The sequence below is a fragment of the Aspergillus terreus genome, genomic scaffold (assembly GCF_000149615.1).
Source record: "Aspergillus terreus NIH2624 scaffold_3 genomic scaffold, whole genome shotgun sequence".
Lineage (NCBI taxonomy): Eukaryota > Fungi > Ascomycota > Eurotiomycetes > Eurotiales > Aspergillaceae > Aspergillus > Aspergillus terreus.
Window position 1 is genome coordinate 1,196,443 of NT_165926.1, and position 25,576 is coordinate 1,222,018.

At 54.2% G+C, this 25,576-nt stretch overlaps 6 protein-coding genes across 6 annotated transcripts; 2 read left to right on the forward strand and 4 right to left on the reverse strand.

Annotated features, from left to right (window-relative positions):
• Positions 1-692: 692 nt before the first annotated feature.
• On the reverse strand, positions 693-2,751 carry ATEG_02317 (IlvD/Edd family dehydratase; the record flags this gene model as incomplete). Its single annotated transcript, XM_001211495.1, has 3 exons — positions 693-1,908; positions 1,965-2,119; positions 2,170-2,751. 3 exons carry the CDS (start codon positions 2,749-2,751, stop codon positions 693-695), a joined length of 1,953 nt encoding a protein of 650 aa, XP_001211495.1.
• A 955-nt stretch (positions 2,752-3,706) lies between these two features.
• ATEG_02318 (putative DnaJ domain protein (Mas5)) lies at positions 3,707-4,955 on the reverse strand (the record flags this gene model as incomplete). The annotated part of the gene is made up of 2 exons (XM_001211496.1): positions 3,707-4,262; positions 4,315-4,955. 2 exons carry the CDS (start codon positions 4,953-4,955, stop codon positions 3,707-3,709), a joined length of 1,197 nt encoding a protein of 398 aa, XP_001211496.1.
• A 564-nt stretch (positions 4,956-5,519) lies between these two features.
• Positions 5,520-7,648, forward strand: ATEG_02319 (glutamate--tRNA ligase MSE1; the record flags this gene model as incomplete). Its single annotated transcript, XM_001211497.1, has 6 exons — positions 5,520-5,780; positions 5,846-5,918; positions 6,081-6,481; positions 6,531-6,788; positions 6,850-7,016; positions 7,069-7,648. The coding sequence occupies 6 exons, from the start codon at positions 5,520-5,522 to the stop codon at positions 7,646-7,648; spliced, it is 1,740 nt and encodes a 579-aa protein (XP_001211497.1).
• Positions 7,649-8,394: 746 nt separating this feature from the next.
• ATEG_02320 (putative microtubule associated protein (Ase1)) lies at positions 8,395-10,889 on the reverse strand (the record flags this gene model as incomplete). Its single annotated transcript, XM_001211498.1, has 4 exons — positions 8,395-10,331; positions 10,383-10,597; positions 10,665-10,717; positions 10,773-10,889. 4 exons carry the CDS (start codon positions 10,887-10,889, stop codon positions 8,395-8,397), a joined length of 2,322 nt encoding a protein of 773 aa, XP_001211498.1.
• Positions 10,890-11,555: 666 nt separating this feature from the next.
• Positions 11,556-12,618, forward strand: ATEG_02321 (Mov34/MPN/PAD-1 family protein; the record flags this gene model as incomplete). Its single annotated transcript, XM_001211499.1, has 2 exons — positions 11,556-11,583; positions 11,639-12,618. 2 exons carry the CDS (start codon positions 11,556-11,558, stop codon positions 12,616-12,618), a joined length of 1,008 nt encoding a protein of 335 aa, XP_001211499.1.
• Positions 12,619-14,002: 1,384 nt separating this feature from the next.
• On the reverse strand, positions 14,003-17,883 carry ATEG_02322 (putative cell division control protein Cdc25; the record flags this gene model as incomplete). Its single annotated transcript, XM_001211500.1, has 4 exons — positions 14,003-14,024; positions 14,073-14,340; positions 14,435-14,651; positions 14,704-17,883. 4 exons carry the CDS (start codon positions 17,881-17,883, stop codon positions 14,003-14,005), a joined length of 3,687 nt encoding a protein of 1,228 aa, XP_001211500.1.
• Between the last annotated feature and the right edge of the window lie 7,693 nt (positions 17,884-25,576).

Consider the following 25,576-nt stretch of genomic DNA (forward strand, 5'->3'; position numbering starts at 1 on the left):
GCGCATGGGAAGAAGACGGCTTGTGAGTGGACGATAACGAGAAACATGATGCAGCGGCGGATTGGAAGGAGGAAGCCAGGAATGATGCAGCTGCGGCCTTAAATCCCGATGGGTGGATGGGAGCCTAGAGGCGGTCTGAAGTCATTTTTTTATACTTGCGCGATTAAAAATTTTCGGTGATCGTCAGGGCTAGACCCAGGAACGGAATCCGGTTTAGCGTGGGGTTCCTGTTTTGGGTCGGCGGGCCTCCCGAGACCCACCTTCTTTCTTAATTTTTTTATTTTCTATTCTTTTTGTTATTTTATTATTTTTCTCTCCATTATCCTTATAAAGATTCATCATCGCCACGGTGACTCAGGCCTTGGCAAGGACTAGACCCGACCAGCCAACACGCCAATCCTCTCACCATGTGGACATTCATCCACCCGGAATTGGTCACAATCCTCTGACGCACTGGGCTCCTGGATCCAGCCAACCTGTCACACCCGACTCAGTGATATCCCGAAAGGAAGTGGCTGCCCTCCATCAGCCCTGTGAGAAAGAAGCGGTCTTGGGATCTTGGCATTAGAGTATACGGAGTATCGTCATCCGGAGGCGTCTCCTTATCGTCTATACATTACTTGCTGGACGCATGCAGCAACATCCCTGATCATGTATACTCCTGCCAGCTAATCTATCCCGTCTAGCCAGTCCTAATGATTATGTCGAGGTTCGTCGTATCGCTGCGCCAACCGCTGATATTTCACCGCCTCGCGAAGCACCATCCCCTCGTTCAGCTGCGTCGTCTCCTTACGGAAAATCTCCTGCCAGGGTGTCTGACTCTCCGGCACCGCATACCCTCCACGAGCCTCCAGCTCAGCTCGCCGCTTATCCAGCTCCTCCGCGGGGACCAGGATGTCCACTCGCCGTTTGTTCAAGTCAACGCGGAGCGTATCTCCGTCGCGAAGGAGCGCTAGGTTCCCCCCGGCCGCCGCTTCAGGACTGGCATTCAGGATCGAGGGCGACCCGGAAGTTCCCGACTGTCGTCCGTCCCCAATACACGGCAGCGACGTGACCCCCTGTCGGATGAGGCGGCCCGGCGGATGCATGTTGACCACTTCCGCAGCCCCCGGGTACCCGAGCGGCCCCGTGCCGCGCATGACGAGAATGCTGCGGTCGTCGATGTCCGTCGCCGGGTCTTCCAGTCGCGCGTTGTAGTCCTCGGGCCCGTCGAACACGAGCACCCGGCCTTCGAAGGCGTTGGGGTCTGCCGGGTTTTCCAGGAACTTTTGCCGGAAGGGCTCGGAGATCACACACGTCTTCATAATCGCTGACTGGAACAGGCTCCCCTGCAGATGCAGAAACCCAGCGTCTTTCAGGAGCGGCTCGTTGTATGGCTTGATCGTCCGGCGGTCCCAGGTGTGCTTTCCTCGTACATTCTCCCCAATCGTGCGGCCGTTGCACGTCACCGCGTCAGCGTTCAGCTTTCCTGCGTCCAGCAGCTCCGCCATCACGGCGGGTAGCCCGCCGGCGCGGAAGTATTCCTCGCCCAGGAGCTCGCCGGCCGGCTGCATGTTCAGCAGCAGGGGGATGTGGAAGCCCACCTGGTCCCAGTCGTCGAGAGAAACATCCACACCGATGTGTTTGGCGATCGCATTGATGTGGATGGGCGCATTCGTGCTGCCGCCAATGGCCGTGTTGGCGACAATGGCGTTTTCAAACGCCTCGCGCGTCATGATATCGCTGGGTTTCCGGTCTGCGTGGACCATCTCGACGATCTGCAGGCCGGTTTCGTAGGCGCATTGGCCGCGCTCGCGATAGGGCGCAGGTATGGCGGCGGACCCGGGCAAGGCCATGCCCAGCGCCTCGGCCAGCGCGTTCATAGTCGACGCCGTGCCCATCGTGTTGCAATGGCCGACTGAAGGCGTCCTGTTATCGCGTCAGACAAACCCCAGTCTATCATCTATCCACAGTGCATGGCCTACCCGGTGGCGATGTAGTCGATGAACTCGTCGCGGTTGATCTCGCCTGCCGCATACCTCTCCCGTCCTTTCCACACGACCATCCCCGACCCAGAGCGTTCGTTCCCCACGTAGCCGTTCAGCATGGGGCCAACATTCATGCAGACCGCCGGTATGTTCTATAACTGTGAGCCAAAAATGTCCCACCAGGCACACCGGGAACACATACCACTGTGGCCGCCGCCATAAGCGCCGCCGGCGTCGTTTTGTCGCACCCCGTCAACAACACCACCCCATCCAACGGGTATCCGAAGAGAATCTCCACCAAGCCGAGGTAGGACAGGTTCCGGTCAATACAGGCCGTCGGGCGGCGGGTTGTCTCCTGGATCGGATGCGTCGGGAACTCAAAGGCGATGCCCCCTGCCGATCGAATGCCTTCGCGAACGCGCTTGACGAGTTCCAGATGATGGCGGTTGCACGGGGAAAGGTCGGAGCCCGACTGCGCGATGCCAATGATCGGCTTGCCGGACATGAGCTCTTCCCGAGTGATGCCGTAGTTGAGGTATCGCTCGACATACACGGCCATCATGCCCGGGTTGTCTTCGCAGTTGAACCATTTGGCGGACCGGAGCTTGCGACGGGGTCTGGCACCGGACGTGTTATCTTTCATGGAGGCGAGGGCCTTCTCCAGCTCTACAGTGCGCCTGCGCAGGGCCAGCAGTTCGGACTCACAGTCCTCGATGTTCACGGTTCTTGGGGCATCGCTCGCGCACGAACAACCCTGACATGAAGATTGCGACTGACAGGGCATGGTGAACAATCGAATTTCTAATTTTTGGTGGTTGCTGTGGTGTTGGTCGATCTAGGGTAATTCTTCCGGAGAGCGGAAATCACAAATCCAGCCCGAAATTGGGGCTATCTGCTTTTATAACAGGTAATTTTCTATCTTTGCTTGTTCAGCCTTCTTTCTTTGCTTTTTCCTGGTGTGACGAGGCAAATACCTTCTTTCTGCTGGGACAGAAGAGCGATTTCGCCGGACCTCACGGACAGTCGCGGGGGTATGGGATCAATGCCGAAGAACGGTCGGAGCAGCTCCGACAGCAAGTCCCGGATGCCGAAAATTTCATCTGGGCGATCGATCGCAGAGAAGTGGCGGAGTCCGTGGCGGCGGGACAGTCAGGCGATTTAAATAAGACAGAAGAGAGAGATGCGAAATTGCATGTCCGATGTCTGGTTCGGGCTGGTGGAGAGAAATCCTTTTTCGATGGATGGATACCCCACGCTATCCTTGGGGCAAGATGGGGGTCTCTTGGAGTACATCCACCATCGCATACAACAGATACATAGAATGGTTGCGGACAAAGTACACCATCCAAGGGAGAATAGGCCCAGTCGGCGATTTCACAATCCAGCACAGAGCAATTGCGATCCCACGCGCAAAGACGTGCGCTCATCGTCGCATCCGGCTCCATCAACACCGAGACTCTATGACTCCATCCAACCCGGTCATCCCAGTCATCCCACACTTCCCCACGCCGACATCAGATGAAACAACCCCAAGGACACCTTTCGTTCACCGCATAAAATATAATTGATCTTTAGGGTCTCTATGCACATTTCATGAAGACATCATCCGAAACGCCCGCGATGCCGGAGAAGAGTGGTCCAAATGCATCCAACAAATCTATCCTCGATGAACGAAGCCAGAGCAAAAGGTATAGAGTAAAGAAGACAGAACGAAAGTCATCAAAAGGAGAGAAAGGCATCTACTGAGTCGCACATTGTGCCGGCTCCCCCTCATCGTCGTCGTCCTCCCACGCAGATCCGCCTTGGGGATCGTTGGACCCAAACCCGTCCAGGTTGCCCTTAGGGTCGTACTCCACTTCATCCACCGTGTCAGCCTGGATCGGAGCATCGGGCTTGGGGAGCATTTCCCTCAGCTTCTCCAACACCGCAGGGCTCGGCTTCCACGTTTCATCAGGGAACTTGATGTTGACAATCAAATACAGATCACCGCGGGAGTCACTGCGCTTGATCGGCATGCCCTCACCAGGCACCTTCAGAACCTGCCCGGGCGACAAGACCTGGCCCGGCTTCACAGGGTGTTGAATCTCAATGCCCCGGCCATCGAGGTGCTTAACAACTACCCGAGAAAAGCCCGTCAGGGCCTCGGCCAACGTGACGTCGATGGTGGCCCGCAGGTCAGCGCCGGCTCTGGTGAAAGTCGGGTGCTCAGTCTCAACCAGGTGGAACACAATATCACCGGGCTCTTGGTCCGGCACTTGATCCGCTTCGCCTTCTAGGACGATCTTATCACCTTCCCTGTGTACAAATCAGCCACTGGAGTCCATGCAAACTCGCGGAAACGACCTACCTGGCTCCGCGGGGAATGTAGATTTCCAGGATCTTCTTCGCCTCCGTCGTCTTGTTGCCCTTGCACTTCTTGCACTTATCCTTGGGGCTGTAGAATTGACCGTCCCCGTTGCAAGTCGAGCACGCCACCGTTTGCTGCGTCAGGAACTGTCCCATCTGTCGCAAGACCTGCTTGTAACCTTGACCACCACATGTAGCGCACTTCTTCGGCTGCGCCTTCTCCTTTCCGCCCTTGCCCTGGCAGAGACTGCAGATCACGTTCTTTGTGCTGGCAAACTTGACCGTCTTGCCCTTGTAGAGATCCTCCAGAGTCACTTCGTACTTCTGCTCCTCGTTGGGGCTTTTGCGCGGTTTGTTTGGACGAGGGCCGCCCGGCATGCCTCCCATTCCCGGCATACCACCCATACCGCCCATGCCTCCAAACATCTGCGCAAGGATATCATCGAGATCCGGTCCGGCGCCCATACCCGGCTCACCGGAGCCGTTGAACGCGCTCATACCATGCGTGTCGTAGAGATGTCGCTTATCTTCGTCATAGAGGATGTCGTAGGCTTCCTGGACGGACTTGAAACGAACTTCGGCTTCGAGACGCTCTTCTTCGGGGACTTTGTCGGGGTGGTTGGCGAGTGCAGCCTGTTGCATCACAAGCGGTCAGTCCTGTGTACCTCCTACTGGGACGCGACGGGGTTGTACCTTGCGATAAGCCTTGCGAACTTCATCTTTCGATGCGCTCCGGGAGATTCCCAGGACCTCTGCGTTTCAACATAGTCAGTGGTAGTGTTCCTCAGTGATGAAGATATGCGACCAGTGAGAAATATATACCATAGAGGTCAACTTCGACTTCAGGCACTAGAAGTTCGCGTTAGCGTAGTTGTATTGATTTTGCGGAGAAGAGACACATACTGAGAGCTGTGTGACGATCGCGAACGGATGAGGCCGGTGAGGAGAGTTACACGGTAGATGTCCCGGCGGAGGAAAGATAGAGGAGATGAACCCAATATATAACAGGAGGAAGGCGCGAGGTGAATGAAGTTTAAAGAATCGATCGAAATCATCGCCGTTGCTTTTACTGCCCGAAAATTCAGTCCGCCTTTGCCGCATCTTCCTCTTTGGGTTTAGCCGGGGTCTTCGCCGCAATCTCCGTCAACACCGACAACTTCTACTTCTACACTTCTTTCATTGACCATTCGTGCATTCACTACTACTATGAGACGACCAACCCCAGGGCTTCTCGCCCGTCCGCTCTGGATCTGCACCCGCTGCAGAGCCAATTACTCCTCCGTCGCCTCCAGAGCCGCCTCCGGCAACAAAAAGACCAATCTCCCCGATTTCCCGGCGAGAACGCGATTCGCCCCGTCGCCCACTGGCTACCTTCATCTGGGCTCCTTGCGAACCGCATTATTCAACTATCTCCTGGCCCGGAAAACAGGAGGCCAGTTCTTGTTGCGCATTGAGGATACCGATCAGGTGCGATTGCGACAGATCGCGACACAGTATCCTCAGATCCAACAAACGCTAACGACAGAGCATAGAAACGGACAATTCCCGGCGCAGAACAGCGCCTCTACGATGATCTTCACTGGGCGGGCTTACACTGGGATGAAGGTGAGCTTGTGCGGCGACTTGAACGCGCAGCGTGGTGTTAATGCGTAGCAGGTCCCACTGTTGGCGGTCCTTACGGTCCCTACAGACAAGTATGAACACACGATAGCTATCCACCACATCAGAGCATAGCCTAACTCTCACCTCGTCAGTCCGAACGCACAGCCATCTACCGCAGCCACGCGCACGACCTGATCAACGGCGGCCACGCCTACCGCTGTTTCTGCTCCGCAGAGCGCCTCGACGCCTTCGCCAGACACCGCAGCCACGCCGGCCTACCCCCGGGATATGACAGAAAATGCGCCGACATCTCCGCTGAAGAGTCCGAGGACCGAGCAGCACAGGGCGAAGCGCACGTCGTGCGACTGAAGGTGGACGGATATCCGATGTTCAACGACCTGGTATACGGCAAGACGGGTCAGAATCGCACGCCCAATAAGCTGGATCTCATCGACCGCGTGTACGACGACCCCATCCTGTTGAAGTCCGACGGCCACCCGACCTACCATCTTGCGAATGTCGTAGACGACCATCTCATGCAGATCACGCACGTCATCCGCGGCACCGTACGTTCAGCCCACGCACTAAAAGCTCAGAACTGACCCGACACACCAGGAATGGATGCCCTCCACCCCCCTCCATGTCGCTCTCTACAACGCCTTCAAATGGACTCCCCCGCGCTTCGGCCACGTCCCTCTCCTCGTGGACAAGTCGGGCCAGAAGCTGAGCAAGCGCAACGCCGACATCGACCTAACTTTCTTCAAAGACCAGCAAGGCATCTTCCCCGCGACTCTAGTGAACTTTGCCGCGCTCCTCGGCTGGTCGCACACCCAGAAATCAGACGTCTTCAGCCTGAAAGAACTGGAGGATATCGTACGGCCTTTCGCCCCGTCTCACGGTTATCCACTCGCGCAAACTAACCTAACCCACGCAGTTCACCCTCAAAATCACCCGCGGTAACACAGTCGTCGCCTTCGAGAAACTCTGGTTCCTGCAAAAGGCCCACGCACAGCGCTTCGCCTCGACCGGCGGCCCCGAATTCGATCAGATGGTCGCAAGAGTCTCGCAAGTCGTCGAAGACACCTATGCCCGCGAACAACTGTACGCGTCCTTCCCCCCTCCCAATTAAGGCTTCACTTCTAACAACCGACAGAGCGCCGATCCTCCAATCCCGCCCGTTAACAGAATACATCGCGCCACTCCTCCAAGCCGACGCCAAATCCTTCACCAGGGCAGAGGACTTCGTCACCCGCAACGCCACCTTCTTCACCACCACAGTCGATAGACCACCATACACCCCCGCCTCAGGGGAGAGTACAGTCCCAATGACCGCCCTCCACACCGCCGCCGCAGCCCTCAGCCTTGTCCCCGACTCGCACTGGACCGTCGACGCCCACCGGTTCAACATCTCCTCGTACGACGGCAGCGCCGCCATCGCAGATCCCGAGTCGACCGCAACGCAGCACGATGAGAAGGCGCGCGTCGCAGCAGACAAGACCTTTAAAAAGGAACTGTATCATTACCTGCGCTGGGCGCTGTCGGCGTCCGCCCCGGGACCGGGGATCCCCGAGACAATGGCGATCCTGGGCCGGAACGAGTCTGTGCGGCGGTTGCAGGAGGCGAGGGAGCTGACGCGTGAATTGGCTGCGTCAGCCGATGCTGGTGCGCAGAAAGTCAAGGGGGCGCTCAAGGAAGGGGATGTTTCATGGATGGGATCGCTTGCTCCGCGGTAATTTGAATTATCCTAAGAGGATGTCAAGATGTACTTTATATGTATACTATGCGACTATCGGCGGAATCCAGCTCGTCTACACCCTCGTATGAGGAACTATAACGGAGATCCATTCCTAAATCCATAACAGTAACGCTGCGCTGATATCAAGCAAAATCGAAAAGAGTCAAAAGCTTGCTATGCGACTCATACAAGGACAACAATAGATCAAAAGAAACAGCCACTCCAAACAAAGGAACTTGTTTCCACACTGGAAACTAGATTAACCAGTTGAGAATGACCAAGTCACGGCTCGGCATTTCCGTCTTCTCCCCACGCGGGAAGACGCACAGTCAAGCGTACAAAGCAAATCATAATACAAGAAGGCAATAGCAGCGAAAGACATCGGCTCATGTCATCAGTTGAGGCACCAGCAGCAAAAGAGGGTGCTGGGAAAGGCAAACACAGGAACAGCGCTGAAAAGACCAAGGACGATAAGAGCGGGGTATAATCCCAAATTTTCACAGAAGAAAGCAAATAAAAATTAAGTCGTTTCCGTTGCGGTCACTCGAGTAGCGAAGCCCGGGAACACCAAGAAGCGCAAACATTGGCCGTGAACATTCACAAAGAGGTCAATGTATTAAACATTCCCAAGGTCGATCGTAGAGTCGTCATCTCGAGTAATATCGTAATCACATCCTTCCGGAAGCGCCTGGAGCAAGAGAATACAAGAATTGAACAGTAGCGTTGAAGGCTTAGTCGAGGCGTCTAATAAGCCTCCATGTCATCCGTCCACTCTGCATCACTGCCGCGAATACGCAGCATCTGTCCATGCTGGTGGACGGCGGGCTCATCAGGGCTGACGCTGCGGATACCCTTGGCCTTCTTTCCACCCAGGGAAATCGGCTGGTTGTCCTCGGGGGCTATTCTCTTGCCATGAGCAGCAGAGAGCTTGGCGTAATAGACTTCACTGGCATCTGCTTCAGACTCGGACGCATCGTCGAACGTCTCCCAGTTCTCTGAGCCCGAATTCGTGGTGGTGACGGTCGAGGAATTGGACACTTGCCGAGGTGCTGGAGGTGGAGCAGGGCGCTGCAGGTAGGGGTTCGGTCGGGGGAAGGCTTGTATCGAAGAGTTCAAAGACAACGAGGAGGCGGACGAATGTGACGATTGGGAAAATCCAGCAGATCTCTGGGAGAAGATGGATGAGCTCATGAAAGAGCGTTGGTTGCGGTCGTCGTAGACATCTTCCGGACTAACGGGGCGGACAAACGCATTGGAGAGAGCACTAGCACACCGCGGGGGTTCAAAGTTGTAGCTTCCACGCTCGTCTCGGTTCTCTCCACCCGTCAATGCGCGCATTCTCGGAGGTGGTGCGCGAGAGCCGGGGATCTTTCCGCTCATAGTGTTCGAAGAGTAAGCCCCAGGGGTCCCACGACGGTCAGGTGAATTGTTGCCATGCGGCATGTTACTCAGAGGGACACGGGCTGGGATTTTGGTAGGCGACTTTGCTCCCCCTCTGGAAGGTCCAATCGTGTTATATTTGGTCGATCCAGCTGCTGTTGGCGTCTTAGTAGCCGAGCGCGGTGGTGGAGGTCCTCTCATCACACTGCCAGGACGCGAAGAGGCCTGGGACCTGACAGAGCCGCGCGTGCTGCTGGGAGGAGCGGAGGGTGTCTTTGAACGAGGCGGAGGCTTGGTGACGACCGGGGCGAGTTCATCGAGATATCTCTCGCCGTGGACGAGGAAGGGTCGCCCGTACTCCTCTTCCCACCGTTCCAATTCCTTCCGCAAGTCAGCCTCCACTTTGGGCAGCTCTTTTGCAATTCTCTTGCGCATCTTTTCCTCTCTTAGGAGTTTACCAGGATCCCGTCTCTCCCCCCTGTTTCCACGGGCCATGAGACGAGATGCATCCTGGCTGGAGATGGCCAACGCTTCACGTTCCGAAAGAAGACTGCGGTGTCTATCAATAAGACTAAGGGTGGGTGCGCGCTGCTCCTTCAAGGCCTCGAGACGCGCAATCTCGCCTTCGTGGGCTTCGAGCAGGGCGTCACTGTAAACATCGGAGAATGCTGGGGTAAAGTCGAGCATCTCCTCTTCGGAGAAATACAGACTATCCCAAAGTTCCTGGAGGCGGCAGCGGGCATCCTCCACGAAGAGGTGCAGGTTTTGCCTCTTCAATTCGTTCAGGCGTGCCAGCTCTTCTTCGAATTCGTTGATAGTTCGGAGGCCACAACCACGGTTGGCGGCGAGGAATGCCTTTCGATCACCTTCCTCCACCCCAAAGCGTTCCCAGAGACTCTCCACCGCATTCCGGAGCTCCTTCAACTTGCGCTCGCGGCCGCGCTTCTCCTCCAGCAACTTCTCCCGCTTTCCTACCAGGCTAGCCAAGTCGGATTCATGGAGGCCCAGCTGTTCAGGGGACTCGCGGTAGTTCTTAACGATGTTGGAGTCGGTCTGCACCTGGGGAGTTCCAAGCTCAGCCCAGAGCTTGATAATCTCCTCGCAGGTGCTCTGGACGAATTCGAGCCGTCGGTGGTATTCTTCGTAGACTCGTGTGAATTCGTTGTCTAGCGCCGTGACGTATGACGGGGAGAGGTCGAAGCTGGGAGCAATCGAAGAGCCTGGTGCGGTGGGGGGAAGGTCGATGCTGACGAAGGAAGGCTCAAGATGAGACGAATATGATTCAAGGGCTTCGACGAGCTCTGTAAAACGTCAGTGACGGTCGTAGAAATAGAGAGGCACCCGGCACATACTCTTAACCTGTTCAAAGCGTTCGCGATGCAGTTTACTGAGCGCGGAATGTTTCTCGCGCAGGAAATTAAGACAGCGATTCAGTGGGTAGGAGATGCGCAAGTCATTGTGGTCCAGGTTGTACTGGCCGTTGGCTTTCTCATCTACTAACGACTCTTCCATTTGTTTAATGGCGGTAATGAGCTGGTGTGCTTCTTGTGTCATCTCATTTTTCTCACTATGTTGGGTCAGCGACAGTAACCGAAGAGGATGGCTCCACCGGGAGATGGGGGCAATTGACTTACTCATCCACAAGCTTGAGATGATTATTTAAAGTCTCCGACAATGCGTTGAAGAGCTGCAAGTATTTGTTAACATGGTGGATACGGGACGAGTGGAGCTATCCGTCATACCTCTGCTTCACGGGAGTCGCGCTCATGGCCAGGAATACCAATCTCATCGAAGATGCCATGAAGCTGAGAGACAATGTTGTTGACCTGGGTGGTCAGGTAGCTGGTATCGACCGCCATTGCGTCCAGTCCCCAAGTCCGGGGAAGTATGTCGTGTGTTGTTTGTCACCTGGAAGATGGGGGATAAAAAGAAAATATCACAAAGAGTGTAAGGTCAGTCCGTCATGCAAGGCTTTCAATGACCCGCCTGCGTCTCCAAAGTGACTGACAGCTGCAACCAAACAAAGCAGACCGAAGTGACGCGACGCGAAGCTGCAAACCACCCGAATAAACGACTGACCATCCACGAGGGAACTGGAGAAAGGGGGGAAGGAAAGGTAACCGCGCGGCGCAGGACTTATGGAGAGACAAAGAGATGCAGACGCATGTAAGATCGGAGAGGAGATCTGAGATCTAAATACAGCGCGCGACGAGGATGAGGAGAGGAGGCTGAACAGGGAGGGGAGGAGAGAAACAATAATATTCAGCCCTGGCGATGCGCAAATCGAGATCCAAAAGCGGGCGCTGTTGATGGCGCCCGGTTACTCGGGGCAACCGCTGACTCATCCCGCCCACCGCTGGATTCTGCCAACGCTATCTCACCGCCTGGGCTGCTATCTTCCCCAGCTTCCAACGTCACTCTCATCTCCAACGCCATCTGTCCGCGACATAAAAACCCACAGTTCCGATCATCTTGATACATTGCACCGGACGAATTCCCACCGATCTCCCACCGAACCATCCATCATGCAGCAGGCTGCCCTGCAGTCCTGGGGTTCGTTCCTTCCCCCACCCCACATAACAGACAACCTCACTAAATACCTGCCCAGAACTCGAAAATGCCGTCAGCCTCATAGACCCGTCCCGCGACGCTCTCTACCAGTACGATGAGGAAACGCACAAGTCGCTCAGCGCCGCGCGCCCGTGGGCCAAAGACCCGCACTATTTCAAGCACGTGCGAATCTCCGCCGTGGCGCTGCTCAAGATGGTGATGCACGCGCGGTCAGGCGGGAACCTCGAAGTCATGGGCCTGATGCAGGGGTACATCCTGCCGGAGACGTTCGTAGTGACAGACGCCTTCCGGCTACCGGTCGAAGGCACGGAGACGCGAGTCAACGCGCAGGACGAAGCAAACGAGTACATGGTGTCGTACCTGCAGGCTTCGCGGGACGCCGGCCGCATGGAGAACGCGGTGGGCTGGTACCACAGCCACCCGGGGTACGGGTGCTGGCTGTCGGGGATAGACGTGTCGACGCAGGACATGCAGCAGATGAGCGGACCGTTTGTGGCGGTCGTGATCGACCCGGAGCGCACGATTTCCGCCGGCAAGGTCGACATCGGGGCGTTCCGCACCTTCCCCAAGGACTACACGCCGCCCAAGGAGGAGCAGGACGACGACGAATACCAGACCGTGCCGCTCAACAAGGCCGAGGACTTTGGTGCCCACGCCTCGCACTACTACTCGCTCGAGGTGTCGCTGTTCAAGAGCGTCCTCGACACCGAGCTCCTATCGCTCCTGTGGAATAAATACTGGGTGGCAACCCTCAGTCAGAGCCCGCTGTTTACCACCCGCGACTACGGCAGCAAGCAGATGATGGATTTGAGTCAGAAGGTCCGGCGCGCAGCGCGTGGGATTGAGACGAACACCTCGCGGGGCGGGGCGCCGACGGCTGTGAAAGATTCGCAGTTGGAGAAGGTCGTGCGCGATGGGCAGCGGATTGTGTCTGAGGAGGTCAAGGGCTTGTTGGCGGCGGAAGTGAAGATGAAGCTCTTCCAAGGTATTGGGGATCAGACTCGGACAGAGGCATGACGATTTTCGGGGAAGTGGGATAAATTTAAGGGACGATGAGACGACTTTCATGCTCTTTATAACTAACTACCAATGCTTTGTAGATCAAAGCAATGCTACGTACGATTTTTTGTTCGCACGCTGTTTACTGTGGCGAAGTAGAAGGCAGTATCAATCGACCTGTAGTCTGCAAAAATCTATCTTCTGTAAACTGATTTCTGTGAGACAGAATATGTAGTACTAAAAGTTATATATACTTTGTAGATGGCACCAATAAGTACAAGAACACAAAGTAAATCATAGATGGCCCCACTAAATCGGGACCTCTAACTCTCGTAAGACATCATAGCCAATCGTAAACGAGACAGCCTCTCGTCAGACCAAGCAAGTAAGTTTTGTACATTGAAAGCCATGGGCGGAGCCATTGTACAAGTGTATGAAACCAACTGATGGTAATATATGCGAGGGTATAAACAGTGAGCGTGGTTTTGAAGTCAAGGAAACGTGAGACCGTCGAGGTGACGAAGCACAAAGGAAATCACGACTTGGCTTCTGTAGATAGAGGGGGTAGGAGATAGAGAGGGGGAGGGTGAAGTATAGGGAACGAATGACAGCGAACAGAATGGGTATCAAAAACGAAAAGGTCGTTTTCTAGATCGTCCATGAGCTGCAGGAAGAGACCCGATCCAGACAGCGATAAGCTCGTCCCAACGCATTTGCGCAGGATCGTCAGCCCGCAGGCAAGGACGGGCCATGGCCGTACCAGCCTCAGTAGTATGAGATGCACAGTTGGTTGCCTTGAGTGGTGCGAGGGATCATCGTCAAGTGCAGGTCAAGTGCAGGACAGACGCTCCACACCCGAGGCGTCACAAGATGAGAGCGATAACCCTCAAGAGTGGCTTGTGAGATGCGTCGATCACCGCTAGGGCGATCTGATACGTCTCGCACTGTCGTCCGGCGGAGACCGATGGAGGAGAGCGGTGCAAGGGGTCGATCATTATCTAAACGACGCCAAATAATCGGCCGCATGAAGCAGTTGAGGAGCGCAGTGAAGTCGTAGCAGCAGCCAATCATCTGGATGGCTAGCATCTGGTGGAAATGATAGGCCGGCGGTGGCTGAAGCCGTCTCGGTTTGCCGGAGGATCGAGCGTCGTGTTGGTAAAAGCGCCACCGGGTGGTTGCACCACGGACAGGGATCTCCAGCCACACCCGCGCGTAATGGAGGCGGTCGATTGGCCGGATTACAGGAAGCCCGATTCAGACAATAGTCTACGTGGTAAGAATCATCCGGTTAGTCCTCAGTCCAGTAAATCAAATGAGAAAAACCCCATAAAATGAGCCCAATATTTTTAAACAGGTATGGGTATCGACGATCAACGGAAAGGGGGGAAACGGGGCAGAAGAATTATTTCGCAGACATGATGATACTGGCAATCGCCACAGTACTCATCATGTCTCTCCCAGAAGTAGCATACCTCGCAATCTTTTCGTCTTCCCGTTCTCGCGGCTCCACCTCCAGACTCCGGTCGTACATGTCATGGACATCGCCTGCCGCCTGCAGATTACTGAGGATGTAATCCTGCAGCTCGGGGACCGGCTGCAGGAGGTAAGGGACGTTTTGGTATTGCTGGATGTCCCGGATCACCTCGGCAGTTTTGGCGCGTTTGTTGAAGTTGATGAGTTCCGATGGCGTGAGGGACGGGATACCATCCTCAATGAAGGTCAAATCCGTAAGATATACACCTAAAACCATGTATGAGTCACTGAACTAGGGCATCAAATGCCGATTGTGTGGGGAGCGAAAGGGTTCAAAGATCCAGATTAGATCAGATCATACCGAAGAAAGGAATGCATGGCGGATTGGCCAGATGCAAGGTCTCACGATACTCGCCAAAGTTCTTCGTACTCGCCATCAGTCGGCGCATCTGCTCCAAGATCGCAGAGGTGCGTCCACTAACTTGGCCCCACGTGCGACCCAGTCGGTGGATAGGCGCCGTGCCCAGAGCAGAGATGATGGATGTCAGAGTAGAATAGTTGTTCAGCGCGCGACATTTCTATTGAGAGTTAGCGATCCCTGTTCAATGAACGTCGAATGAAGCCACTTACGTCCGCTACATTAACAAAGTGTTTGATCACAACCACCCGCTTCTTCACGTCGGACTGGTTGAGAATCATCTCCGCCACCCAGTTGGTCAACTGATTCGAGTGGAGGATCAAAGCCTTCACGTTAGTCGCCGGCTCCGGCTCGTCAGGTCCAACCTTCTTCTGCCAGGTCTTGTTGAGGCACTCGGTTGGCCGAATCTTCGAGTACAGACGGGACTCGATGATGGTGAGCTGACGAGCAAACTCCGTCGGGTCAATATCCAGGAACTTCAGCTTCTTCATGTTCTTGGGGATGATGGGAGTCGGCGCTGCAGTTGCCTGTGTGGGGACCAGCCGCTTCACGGTGGTATCCTGGCCGCGGAGACGTTGCTCAATGACGGTCAGAAGCTGGGGCGATCCAGGGGTCTTGGTCGTGGCGATGGAATCCTTCGTAAAGGCATGCACACGCTCTAGAAGCTGGATGTGCGCATCATCGTTTGGTTCCATCCAGAAGTTCTCGAACCAACTCTTGAGGATGTTGACAACCCGGAAACGAATGGGCTTCTGCTTCCGATCGATCCACATCTGCATTTCATCCTGGTTCAAACCGAACGGAGGTTGGATGTTGAATCGCTGAGTCAGCATCTCAAAGAGCTCGGATGCGGTGGTGAAAGAACGATAGGTGAGAAGGAATGTATTGTTAAAGGAGGCATCCAATTTATCGTGGCGGGTCAGATGCTCTACCAGACCGGCCAGAGTTCCGCATTTGAGCGTAGGCACGTCGTTCTTGGTATCGTAAAATACCTCGCCTTCGTGGTCGATCTTCAAGAACCATGGGGTCTCCTCCGGTTCCCGGACGGGCTCCCGGATGGGTTCACGGGTAATCGCAGCGGGGGGAGCTTGTCCAAAGAATCGCTGGGCCTTGTCCATATTGCGTCGCACCTTGGTCGGCTTCTCCACGGCATACGACGACGGGATGCCAATGGACTCATCGGCAACTCCAGCCCGCGAGTCTCCGCGGGAGTGCATACCCTTATTGAATCCGTCGATTTCTGCGTCCAACCGGCTCTCGCTTCGGAACACCGTCGTAGGGTCAGGCACCTGTTCGAGAAGGAGGGAAAGCGAGAAGCCGATCTGGGAAACGTAGTTCTCCAGCTGTCTGGTGACACCCCGCACGGCGTTCAAGCGATCTTCGAGAGAATCACCCCGCAATTCAGCCCACTCGTCGCCCAGGGGCGCAGTAACAGCCTGACAGCTCAAGACAAAATCGGCGATCGCATCATAGGCACGTTGTTTTTGTAGGCTGAAATCAACCAACTGGGGGTTCTGGAAGCTAGTGCCCAACGGCGCCAGGTTGATTGATTCAACCGACGAGATCCAAGGGCGGAACTGCTCAACAACCTTGATGGCCGCAGCCGAGACAGAATCGCCAATCTGACGGTGTTCGGACTCTGTGACGATCTTCTTCTGGTTGAGCGTTAAACGTTCCTCGAGCCGGCGGATGCTTCCTACGAACGATCGGCGGAGGATATCAATGTGATCCAGCAGAGCCGCGTCCAGAACTACCGAGGGCTCCGCGCGCACATCACTCGCATCCTGATCCAAGAACGATGTCGGGCCGGAATCATGCAAAGTGACAGCATTGTTCTGCCACCCGCCACCGGAGTAGCTCCCGACCACAAAACCCGGCACAATCCGACGGATGGAGTCGCCACGCTGCTGCCGAGCTACCTCAACATAGCCATAGACGCCCTGCATGACCCCGTCGGCCTCCTGCAAGCATTTGTTGGCGGAGTCGGGGCTCGGCCAATCGGCGGCCGCAATATGCGACGACAGGACCAACTTGGAGAATTTCGACATCATGTCCCTGAAATGAGGGTACAAGGCTTTGTTGGTGGAGATGATCGATGGATTCCCAGAGTGATTGTCCGTGGTATCGGACCCAGCGGCAAGAAGCATCCGCAAGTGATCGGAAATGTCCTCCGCCTTCCTCACATAGTCTGAACGGTCCCCGCGGAGTAGCGTCTGGCGATAAACTTCGATTGCCTGGCGCATATTATCGACGAGCAGTGGCCACGTCAGGGGGATCGAGGCGCCATCGTCCACGAAATGAGAAGGTGCTTCGGACGAGATGGAGGGTCGGTGGAAATTGTCCGACAGCGAGGTCGTGCTGCTGGAGGCTGCCATCGAGCCATAAGTCTGTTGCGTGTGACGGTTGGTGCCATCGATGGGCTTGGGCGGGTGAAGGGAATCCATCGAGGTTGCGGGGGACACTCCATCAATGTAGGACCGCCGTCTGCGGGACATCGAGTCGTGCGACGCAAGCATCAGGGACTCCCCTTCCGCCTCGGACGCGGAACCATCATAGTCGTCTTCATCCCGCTCGAATCCTCGAGCCATCATCTCCGGCGGAGGTCGGGTCTGGTCTGGAACGTAGAAGTGATTCCGATCGTAGGGGCCGGTCTCTGTCTTGGAGGGGTTTTCGAACGGCAGTTCCATAGTGCTAAACCCCGTAAGGGTGTTGAAGTAGAACAGACGGCCGTCGGGAGTGGCTTGCGGGATCCAAAAGGCGGCCTCCTCCTGTTCGTTGGGGGGTCCCGTGCCCTCAATTGGCAAGATTGGCTGGGAGTCGCGCGGATTTCCTGCCGAGTCCACCTCGTCGTCGTCGCGCTCCTCATCGTAATCCTCCTCGCCCGCACCGGAATCGGCGCTGGCGTCGGCGTCCTCGCGACCGTGTGAAACCTGTTCCTCCTCCAACTCGCTAAGGTCGGTGATGATGGTACAATAGTTACTGGGGAACCAGCCCCGCACGCTGTTGTTGATGACGCCGTCCCACCAGCCGGTCTCGAGCTGGTTCAGAACCTGGATCACGTCCCCTCGTCGGAAACTGAGACTGGTATGATCGTCGGCATCGTAGTCGTACATGGCCCGCACAAACAGGGCGGGCTCGGGTTCCGGACTGGGCGTAAAGCGACCATCGGGGGTTAATTTCATGGGCGATCGGTGTCGCTGAGGGGACTGGTCGGTGACGGTCTGATGGAAAGAAAGGCTGCTCCCACGGCTGCGACTCCGGTGACCGGTAGTCGGGGTGGAGACTCGCTCCTCAGGGTACTCGACAGCGGTCGCGATCGTGTTTGATTTGGTCGCCAGCATTGACCGGGCGTCGGCGGACGCCAATGGCTCTGCCACAGAAGTTTGGTACATTGTGAGGGGAGGTTGGAGAGGGGGAGAGCAGTGAGCGATGTTTTTCGGAACGGTGGTGAGATATTGCAATCGGGGAGAAGAAACGGAGGGTTCGCGTGGCTACGTCCCCTGCGACAAATGGCTGGACGAGCTCAACGAAGGCGATTGTTCATGACTGATCCAGCAAAGAGAACGGAGAAGGTGGCGGTGGTGGTGAATGAGGGTTGGAGAGTGAAATAGAGGAGGGGGGAGACAGAGCGGAGGAGGTGGTGGTGGTGGTGGAGGGGGGGAAGGTGGAGGAAAAGGCGGCGGCGGCAGTGGGCTGCAGAATCACTATAAGAGTGGTGGACTCTCCCGTGGTCCAGCTGGGACGGTACCTTCAGGAGTACCTAAACCCGTCGTAGGCGGTGGTGGCGAGGACTTTGCCACGGAAGACAGGGACTTGAGATCGGGTGAATGAGATGAAGTGGAGGTAGTATCTTCTGGACGTTTCTCAGGACGAGAGCAATAGGAGATGGGAAAAGAGAGAAGGTCACAAAAGGAGAGGGAGTACGGAGTAGGGAGAGGGTGAGAGCGAGAGAGAGTTTTAGGAGTAGGAGTAGGGGAGATGGTTTACTCCGTAGTGGTTCAGAGCGGTTTAGTGACTGGTGGGTGGTGGTGGTGGGCAGATGGAGACCGCCAGGATTGGATGACGCTGCCCGTACACTCGTAACTTTACCCTTACCATCTCATACCATTGGAACCTTTGATGGATGGATGGAGTGAGGCTGTTCTGTCCCGTTTTTCGGTTCTCTAACCACCGTTGGTTATGGGTTGATTATTGTGGTTGATAATAGTCGATGTTATGATTCCACCAACTGTTCTACTTCAACTGACTTTGAATAGATTAGTAGGGTAAGTACAAGAACAGCTAGTAAATGCCTCACCTCACGATCCAACCTCACCAACATAACCTACCTACTACCACCTACCTAGAAATGGTAACACTTCCATCCAACCTAGGTCCGCCCTGAACTCTCTCTCTCGTGCATCGGCAGTCGTCCCATACGTCCCCCCGAGGAGCTAAAAGGCTATCCGCTCCAGGACGGGCGTCGGATGGATGGATATTGGCTGGATTCTACTCCGTAAGCCATTGGGGTCCATCGTTGTCAGTCGCTTCGCATGACGATGGATGCAATACTACGGAGTACTATTATTATTATTGTTATTGATTGACAATGCCCCTCTTGTGACAGACACTACTGACTTCCCAGGCCCTAGGCCTACGGAGTCTGGCTACGACTATCTATCTTGGAGCCTCCTCCTCCTCCTCACCAAAATCGGACCATCCGACTTTTTCCCGCGGGTCGAGACCTTATAATAATCCTTTTATTGGGGGGAGAGTTTGGTCTCTCGTGACATCTTCCCGTACCTTGCCTAGGTACAGTGTCCGAGGTAATACCTTATGTCCATCCCTCCATCTGTAGAGACAGCTGTACGGAATAGACCCGGGACATGCACTCCCAGCCACGCTGCAGGACCGTTGTTTGGTACAGGTATTTAGAGCCTCGTATTCTGTGGTGACTTCCCACCGAGTGGGGTACCAGGTAATCTTCCCCGTTCTTGACTCGCGCGGTCCGGTCACCCAAAGAAACACGCCAGTTTGCGATTCCTCGTAGAAGAATCTCCCAGTGCCCGGGAGTCCAAGTCCGCACGATCTCATGCGGCTTCGCATCATCCGGCATGGGGTTGAAACAAATGCGATCGAAGCGTCACAATACTTCCATCCACTCTGCTATCTGCCGTGGCGCAGATCCGGACATCCCACGGAGAAACGGCGACCTCCGTTCAATCATTATCTTCAGGTTGAGGCAGATCACTTCACGTCCATCAGAACGGTATTCTCATTACCTCTCCTCGGTGGTAGATAGGAGTCCTCCCCAGCGAAGTGAGGAGGCCCCGTCGCAGTCCGGGCCCTCCCTCGAAAGATGAATCACATCCAATGTGATAACACAACCCCCCAGCCGAGCGACGCGAGGATCTCCCAGGCGGCAGGTCGCAGGAAGGCGCCCAGATAATCCACGGTGGCATCAGACGGAGGTCGGCACGAAAATGCGGACATGTTTCCAATCCATCGTCACGATCGACAGGGCAATAGATCGTCCCAGCTATAGCCTATATCCGCCGGCCGTCGGTCCAGAAGGGAATGATAGAAGAGGCGCCGCAGGACATCGCCTCGTCATCGGCCTTGTTTCGCTCCAAAACAGCCTATAATGGAGTCATGACGAAAGACTGCATCACTCCCATCACCCGGGACGGTTCCTCGGTTGGTCGTAGATCAGGGGTATGTGTCGAGTCAAGAGAGAACCGCTTCCCTCCAACCGTCCAGCGTCCCGAGCCCTGACGTCTAGTCCGTCAATTATTGGCCCTGCTTGGGAGGATTCCTGTCAAAGCCTGCCTCCAGGATCGGGACCGAACGTCACTTCCACTGCCATCAGTCCGTCCTGAATGTAGTAGTATTCTTATCCTGTAGCAGGGCGTCTTCGCTCGAGCCACCTCTCTTCCGACCTATCCATGCAACCCATCCACATCTCCAATCTTCTCTCGCCTCCATCACCATTAAACCGTAGAAACCCAACTTCTATAGGGCCCCCAGGTCACAGCACGGTCCCCAAGCAAGTCACACCACCTTGCAGGTGATCTATCAGCACGCCACAACGGGCAACCAAGACTCCTGTGGCGTTCAACGTCAAGCGCAAATCATCTGCCCATCTGCATTTATTGATGTATACAACGGATACTTTAACCGCGGTCGACTGATCTCTTGACGGAACGCCCCTGGAGGGACGTGCGTGTCTCCGTTTCAAGGCATCGTCCGCGTGTTGTCTCCAGCGGCTCAGGCCGGCTTGGAGTCATAGGTTGATACTGCTTTTCCGATGTAGCCGTCCTTATCGGAAGCCGGTCCTGTGCGCGCGCAAAATGGGAGAATAGATGAGTCGATAGATCACAAGACACCCCGCACCAAGCCTTCGTTTACAACGGACGTTGGAGGCTCTTAGCGATGCGTCTTATCAGAAGTACGCCGTTGAGCAAGCCAGCCCGGTCGAGGCGTCCTGATACTACCCGGTATCTAAATTGATCCTTCCTAGCATCAATCCTGCTTCTATGTAGTGCGGGAGACATGAGCTGATTTTGCATGTATCAGCCTGACTCTCCCAGGTTGCATTTGCAGCGTAGGAAAGGTACATGGATAGTCGAAGAATTACTGGGTAGACACTCTATGGAGGAACCCTTTTGGATAAATGAAGAATGTCCATTGTCCCTTTATTGTTAGTTGCTATGCTAGCATTAACCTATAGTTATAGACCATCCTGTCAGTTAGTACATCAATAAGTTCTCTGGCCACGTCAGTCAACTGGAGATATATTCTCCGACTGGCCTATATACTCCAGTCCTGACTGAAGAAATGCACCTGCAGTGACACCATTCTGCATATTCACCGCTCCTATAGCAAGAAAGTCCCTGCTCCTTGTAACACGTCTAATTAGTTTGGTTGAAGATTTTGCATCTTGTAATGATCAATGCCTGCATTCACTCAATGTTCCCCGAGAGTCAGCCCATGAATTAACCTTGTACACGGCAGATATTACGCATAAGCTCGCACAAGGAGCTGATAATTGTAACACGTGAGTTATATTAAATAATATAACCATCTCTACACTTTCTTACAACAATTATTAGTATGCTGACTTCCATCCGCGTAAGAACTCGCATGCTTTTGACCATTGAACCATCACGTCTCTGCAGTAACTGTTTCATTGCAGGACCAAGTTTCATAGATGACGCAGTAAACATCAACTAGGTTCAATACAACTCGACTTATGGAGATCCCTTTCTCATGGCGCAGTAGAATATCTTTGACTTATTGGGCACTTTGCAAGGGTCTGGCTTTATGCATCGCCTCGCGGTACAACCTATCTCTACAAGTTGACGGCACCGACGATATGGTGCAGTCGGACCAAAGTGAACTCGAACATTTGTCCAAACTCTCACTTAACAGATATTTTCTTGCACTTGAAGGGAAGGGAAAATATATATATTTGACCAGAACACCGGTATATAAAGACAGTGTTACCTCTCTGGGATATTAGTTCAGGTCTAACTAGCACATACTTCACATCCTTACATCGACATGCGATCTCTAAAAGCCAATCTATCAATAAACCCGGTATCTCCAATAAGAACCGTCATATTGAGACAGAAAAGTATGCTGTGCACAGCTCTGTGCTCCGTTACATTCGCACGAGCCAGTTCGGATCCTCAATGGAAGATGCGGTCATACCTGGACCCAAACTTGCGGTAAGCATAAACAACTCATGGCTTGTCTCTCTTGCCCCTGCGTCCGGAAAGGCTTTCCGGGCCCGATGGATATTGATGCAAGGGTGGAGTGTGAGAGTAGATAGCCCCTCGCATGTAGGAATAGATAAAGCTTCCCCGGTTCCACCTTTAGTGTTAACGCATTGTGGAGGATGTCCTAATGTCTCGTATAGGTGTGTTTGACGGTTATTGGATGATGCAGAGCCTTGTTCTTTCCACAGCCTGAGAACCTTGGTCATTGTCTTGATTCTGACACGCATATACAGGTGACCGTGAAATGGCCATTCAGGCCGAGGATTCGCAGACGTATATATAAGTATCGCCATCTGCAATAATTTGAGGAACAATCTCTTGGTGCCTCTGTTAATGACAGAATTCCCTTGAGAAGTTCCACAATGCATCTTTCAAAAATATTAGTCCTGTCCGAGTCACACAATCCAATATAATCGACCTGAGGTGTCTGCAGAGTCCGGGCATGCTTTTCTTCAGAGTAGCAAATTGAGCACTCATCGGTAGTACTTTAGATCGGAACATTGATATCAGATGCTAACGCTTCCCACACAGTCAGAATGTATGGCACGCGCTGTTTCTCGGGAGAACTCCGCGGATTATCCATCTTGGAACAATTGCTGATTGATTAGAGGAAATAAGGGTAGTCTTGGGAGAACATTTCGACGAAGCGTGCCAGTTCAATCCTCGACAGTATACCCCTGCAGAGGTAAAGTTGACGAAGCGCCGGATATATGGCTGATGGGACACGAAACGAGGTTCATCAATGGGCCATATCCATCTCGCGCGAAGAGATGGGCACATCAGACGGAATATTCGCACATGGAGTCACTCTGGAGCGAAGTCTGGGCTCAACTCCTGGAGCTCTGAGAGTACTCGAGGCAACCACGAGCAAATGTTGTTTTGTCATTTCAGGGCCACCTGGGCCACCTGGTGACTGGAGCCTGGGTCTCCGTAGCTGGAAAGGCAACTGCTTCATCTACGAAACAGGCTTCATTGTGTTCTCCGCTGTGAGGTCGTCACAGAACTATTGAAGATAATGACGTCGCGTCTGTTGCCCCTATCATCGTCAGTATCAGGTTGATGTTTCTGGCCAGCCGCCGTCTGAGATGCCAATATCGAGAAATTTGCCGGAAACAACCCCCTATTTGGAGTCGGCATACCGTCTGTGAGTATGTTGCGTCTGCATTCTATAAGTTAATGGCGACAGGGCTAGGGCGTTACTGCCTTTAGCAAGCAGTTACTTCCGGCCACTGGGGTGTCGGACTCCTGACGAATAACAGTTTCATTAGACTTAGATAGAACAGTACCTAGTAGGACGAACATCAATTATAAAAGCAATAGTATTCTCAGAGAACAGCAAGCAGATGCGATGATTGATGCGTTCTGATCACGAAGTGTATCTACCATCACTCTACTGCGGTGTAGACATGAGGCCAAAAACAAGGCGGAACGCCCTCCGCATCGAGTCTACATACGTGAACCTGACTTTATTCGATTAATCGTTAGTTGAAGGTCATTCATGTCACTTTTAGCAAGCAAACTACCCAGGACTAGGCGCAAGTATGGTGCGTGTCTATGAAAATATCAAGTAGCGCAATCTTGAGTGTCCGAACCAGACCATCAACCTCACTCATACTAGGGGTCAATCGCTAGTTCAGTAGCCCCATGACCGGCACAAATAGTAAGACAACTCTCGCCATAAAACAAACTAGTCAGCTACTCCGTACTTCGTACTTCGTACATAGTTGTCCAGCGAAAACTTTGTCCGAACTATTCGTATCCACATCCAAACCAAAGAGCCTGCATGTGCGTTAAGCAATCGAACCAGCCCAGTGGCTCGGGACTTCACCAGTGGCACCCGCAAGATGATGATCTCCGATCATCCCGTTTCCCCCTTTCCTTCACGGTTGCTAGTGTGGCCCAGGTGCGCGGGCTGGACAGCCTGGAACACCGCGCAATGCCTTCCAAGGCTACTTCTGCCCCTCCCCCTTTTCTGGGGCTGGGTTCCGGCCCCCCTTTCCCAGCTTCCGGCGCTGAACGGTTGGTGCGATGGTGCGCCGGGCGTCGCAGGATCAAACTTTGCCGACCCCCCGTGGCCTTCGAGAAGTCTTCTGGTGACCCGATCAGTCGATTTGGGTGGGGGTGTGGTGTCTTAAGTGATAGTTAAGTACGTACGGAGTACAGGTACTCCGGAATGACTACCTCAGAAGATACTCCTTATGGTTGGTTGAGTGTTGCGCAGTGATTGGATTCGTGCCTGTTCCGTGGTGTTTTCTTATTCGTGCTCCCGGCTGTTCCTGCGTCTTGGGTGCTTTACTAGAGCGATACCCTGTCGGTCGTGAAATGAGTTGTATCGCGCTGGTCTCACTTGTGGTCTCAGGAGGCGGATTACGCAGGGGTTGTAGGCTCAAAAATGGACCGTTGAGACGTCTCATTAATCATGGATGTGCTTTGGGTTGGTTGTATCGGTTGATGTGGCTGAGTTAAGTACTTCGTAAGTGTTTGCGCCGAAATATATATCAAATCGGGTGTTTGTCCGTTGTCCATTTATGGACATGTATATTTGTTCGGAACCGCAAGGCTGCTCGTGTTCCGGTAAACATTGCCAAATGGGGGCGGTCATAGGTACTATCCACCAATTATTCTACCATACAATAACTGTAGCATCAAGATACTATGTAGACATCTATCCTACACTATCGATAAGACAGATAACAGAGCCAGGCGGATGCGAACCATGGAACGAAGGAACCTCATCCGCGATCTCTGATCTGGACAGCCGGTTACCATGGTTCACTCGCGGGTTGACTTTGATAATACATAGATATTGGATCGCATCTAGCCAGTTCAACAAGTTCATAAGCTGGCTGCTTAAGGGCTTAGGCGTTCTGCTTCTGACCATTCCGAGTACCTTCTCACTGGTGTCCTCGCAGCCTCAGGCACGATTAGGTCAAGGCGTCTTTAGCGAACGCACAACCGTGGCAATATTCGATCGAAAAGCACAGAACAAAAATCCCGTGGGCGTGGAAATTACTCCCAACCCGACACAGTGGGTCCAGACCAGCTACAGCGCTATCTTTCCTTTCTCTTCGAGAACATCCAGCACAATGCAGCCAAGCGGTCAACTAACTATCCTTCACCGACAGGGCCACATAACCAGCGCCAGCAAGATCCCCTATCGATGCATCGCCCTGGAAAAGGCTAGATGCAGACACAAGTACGGTGTGCGCCGTCCTGCTCTAACAGGGACGAAAATCTCGACCCGTATCTGTCGTCGGGACGATAGCGACGGCCAAGACGGTTTACGGTGCTGCCGATGGCCACTAGCGCTGGGACCGGGGCGTCG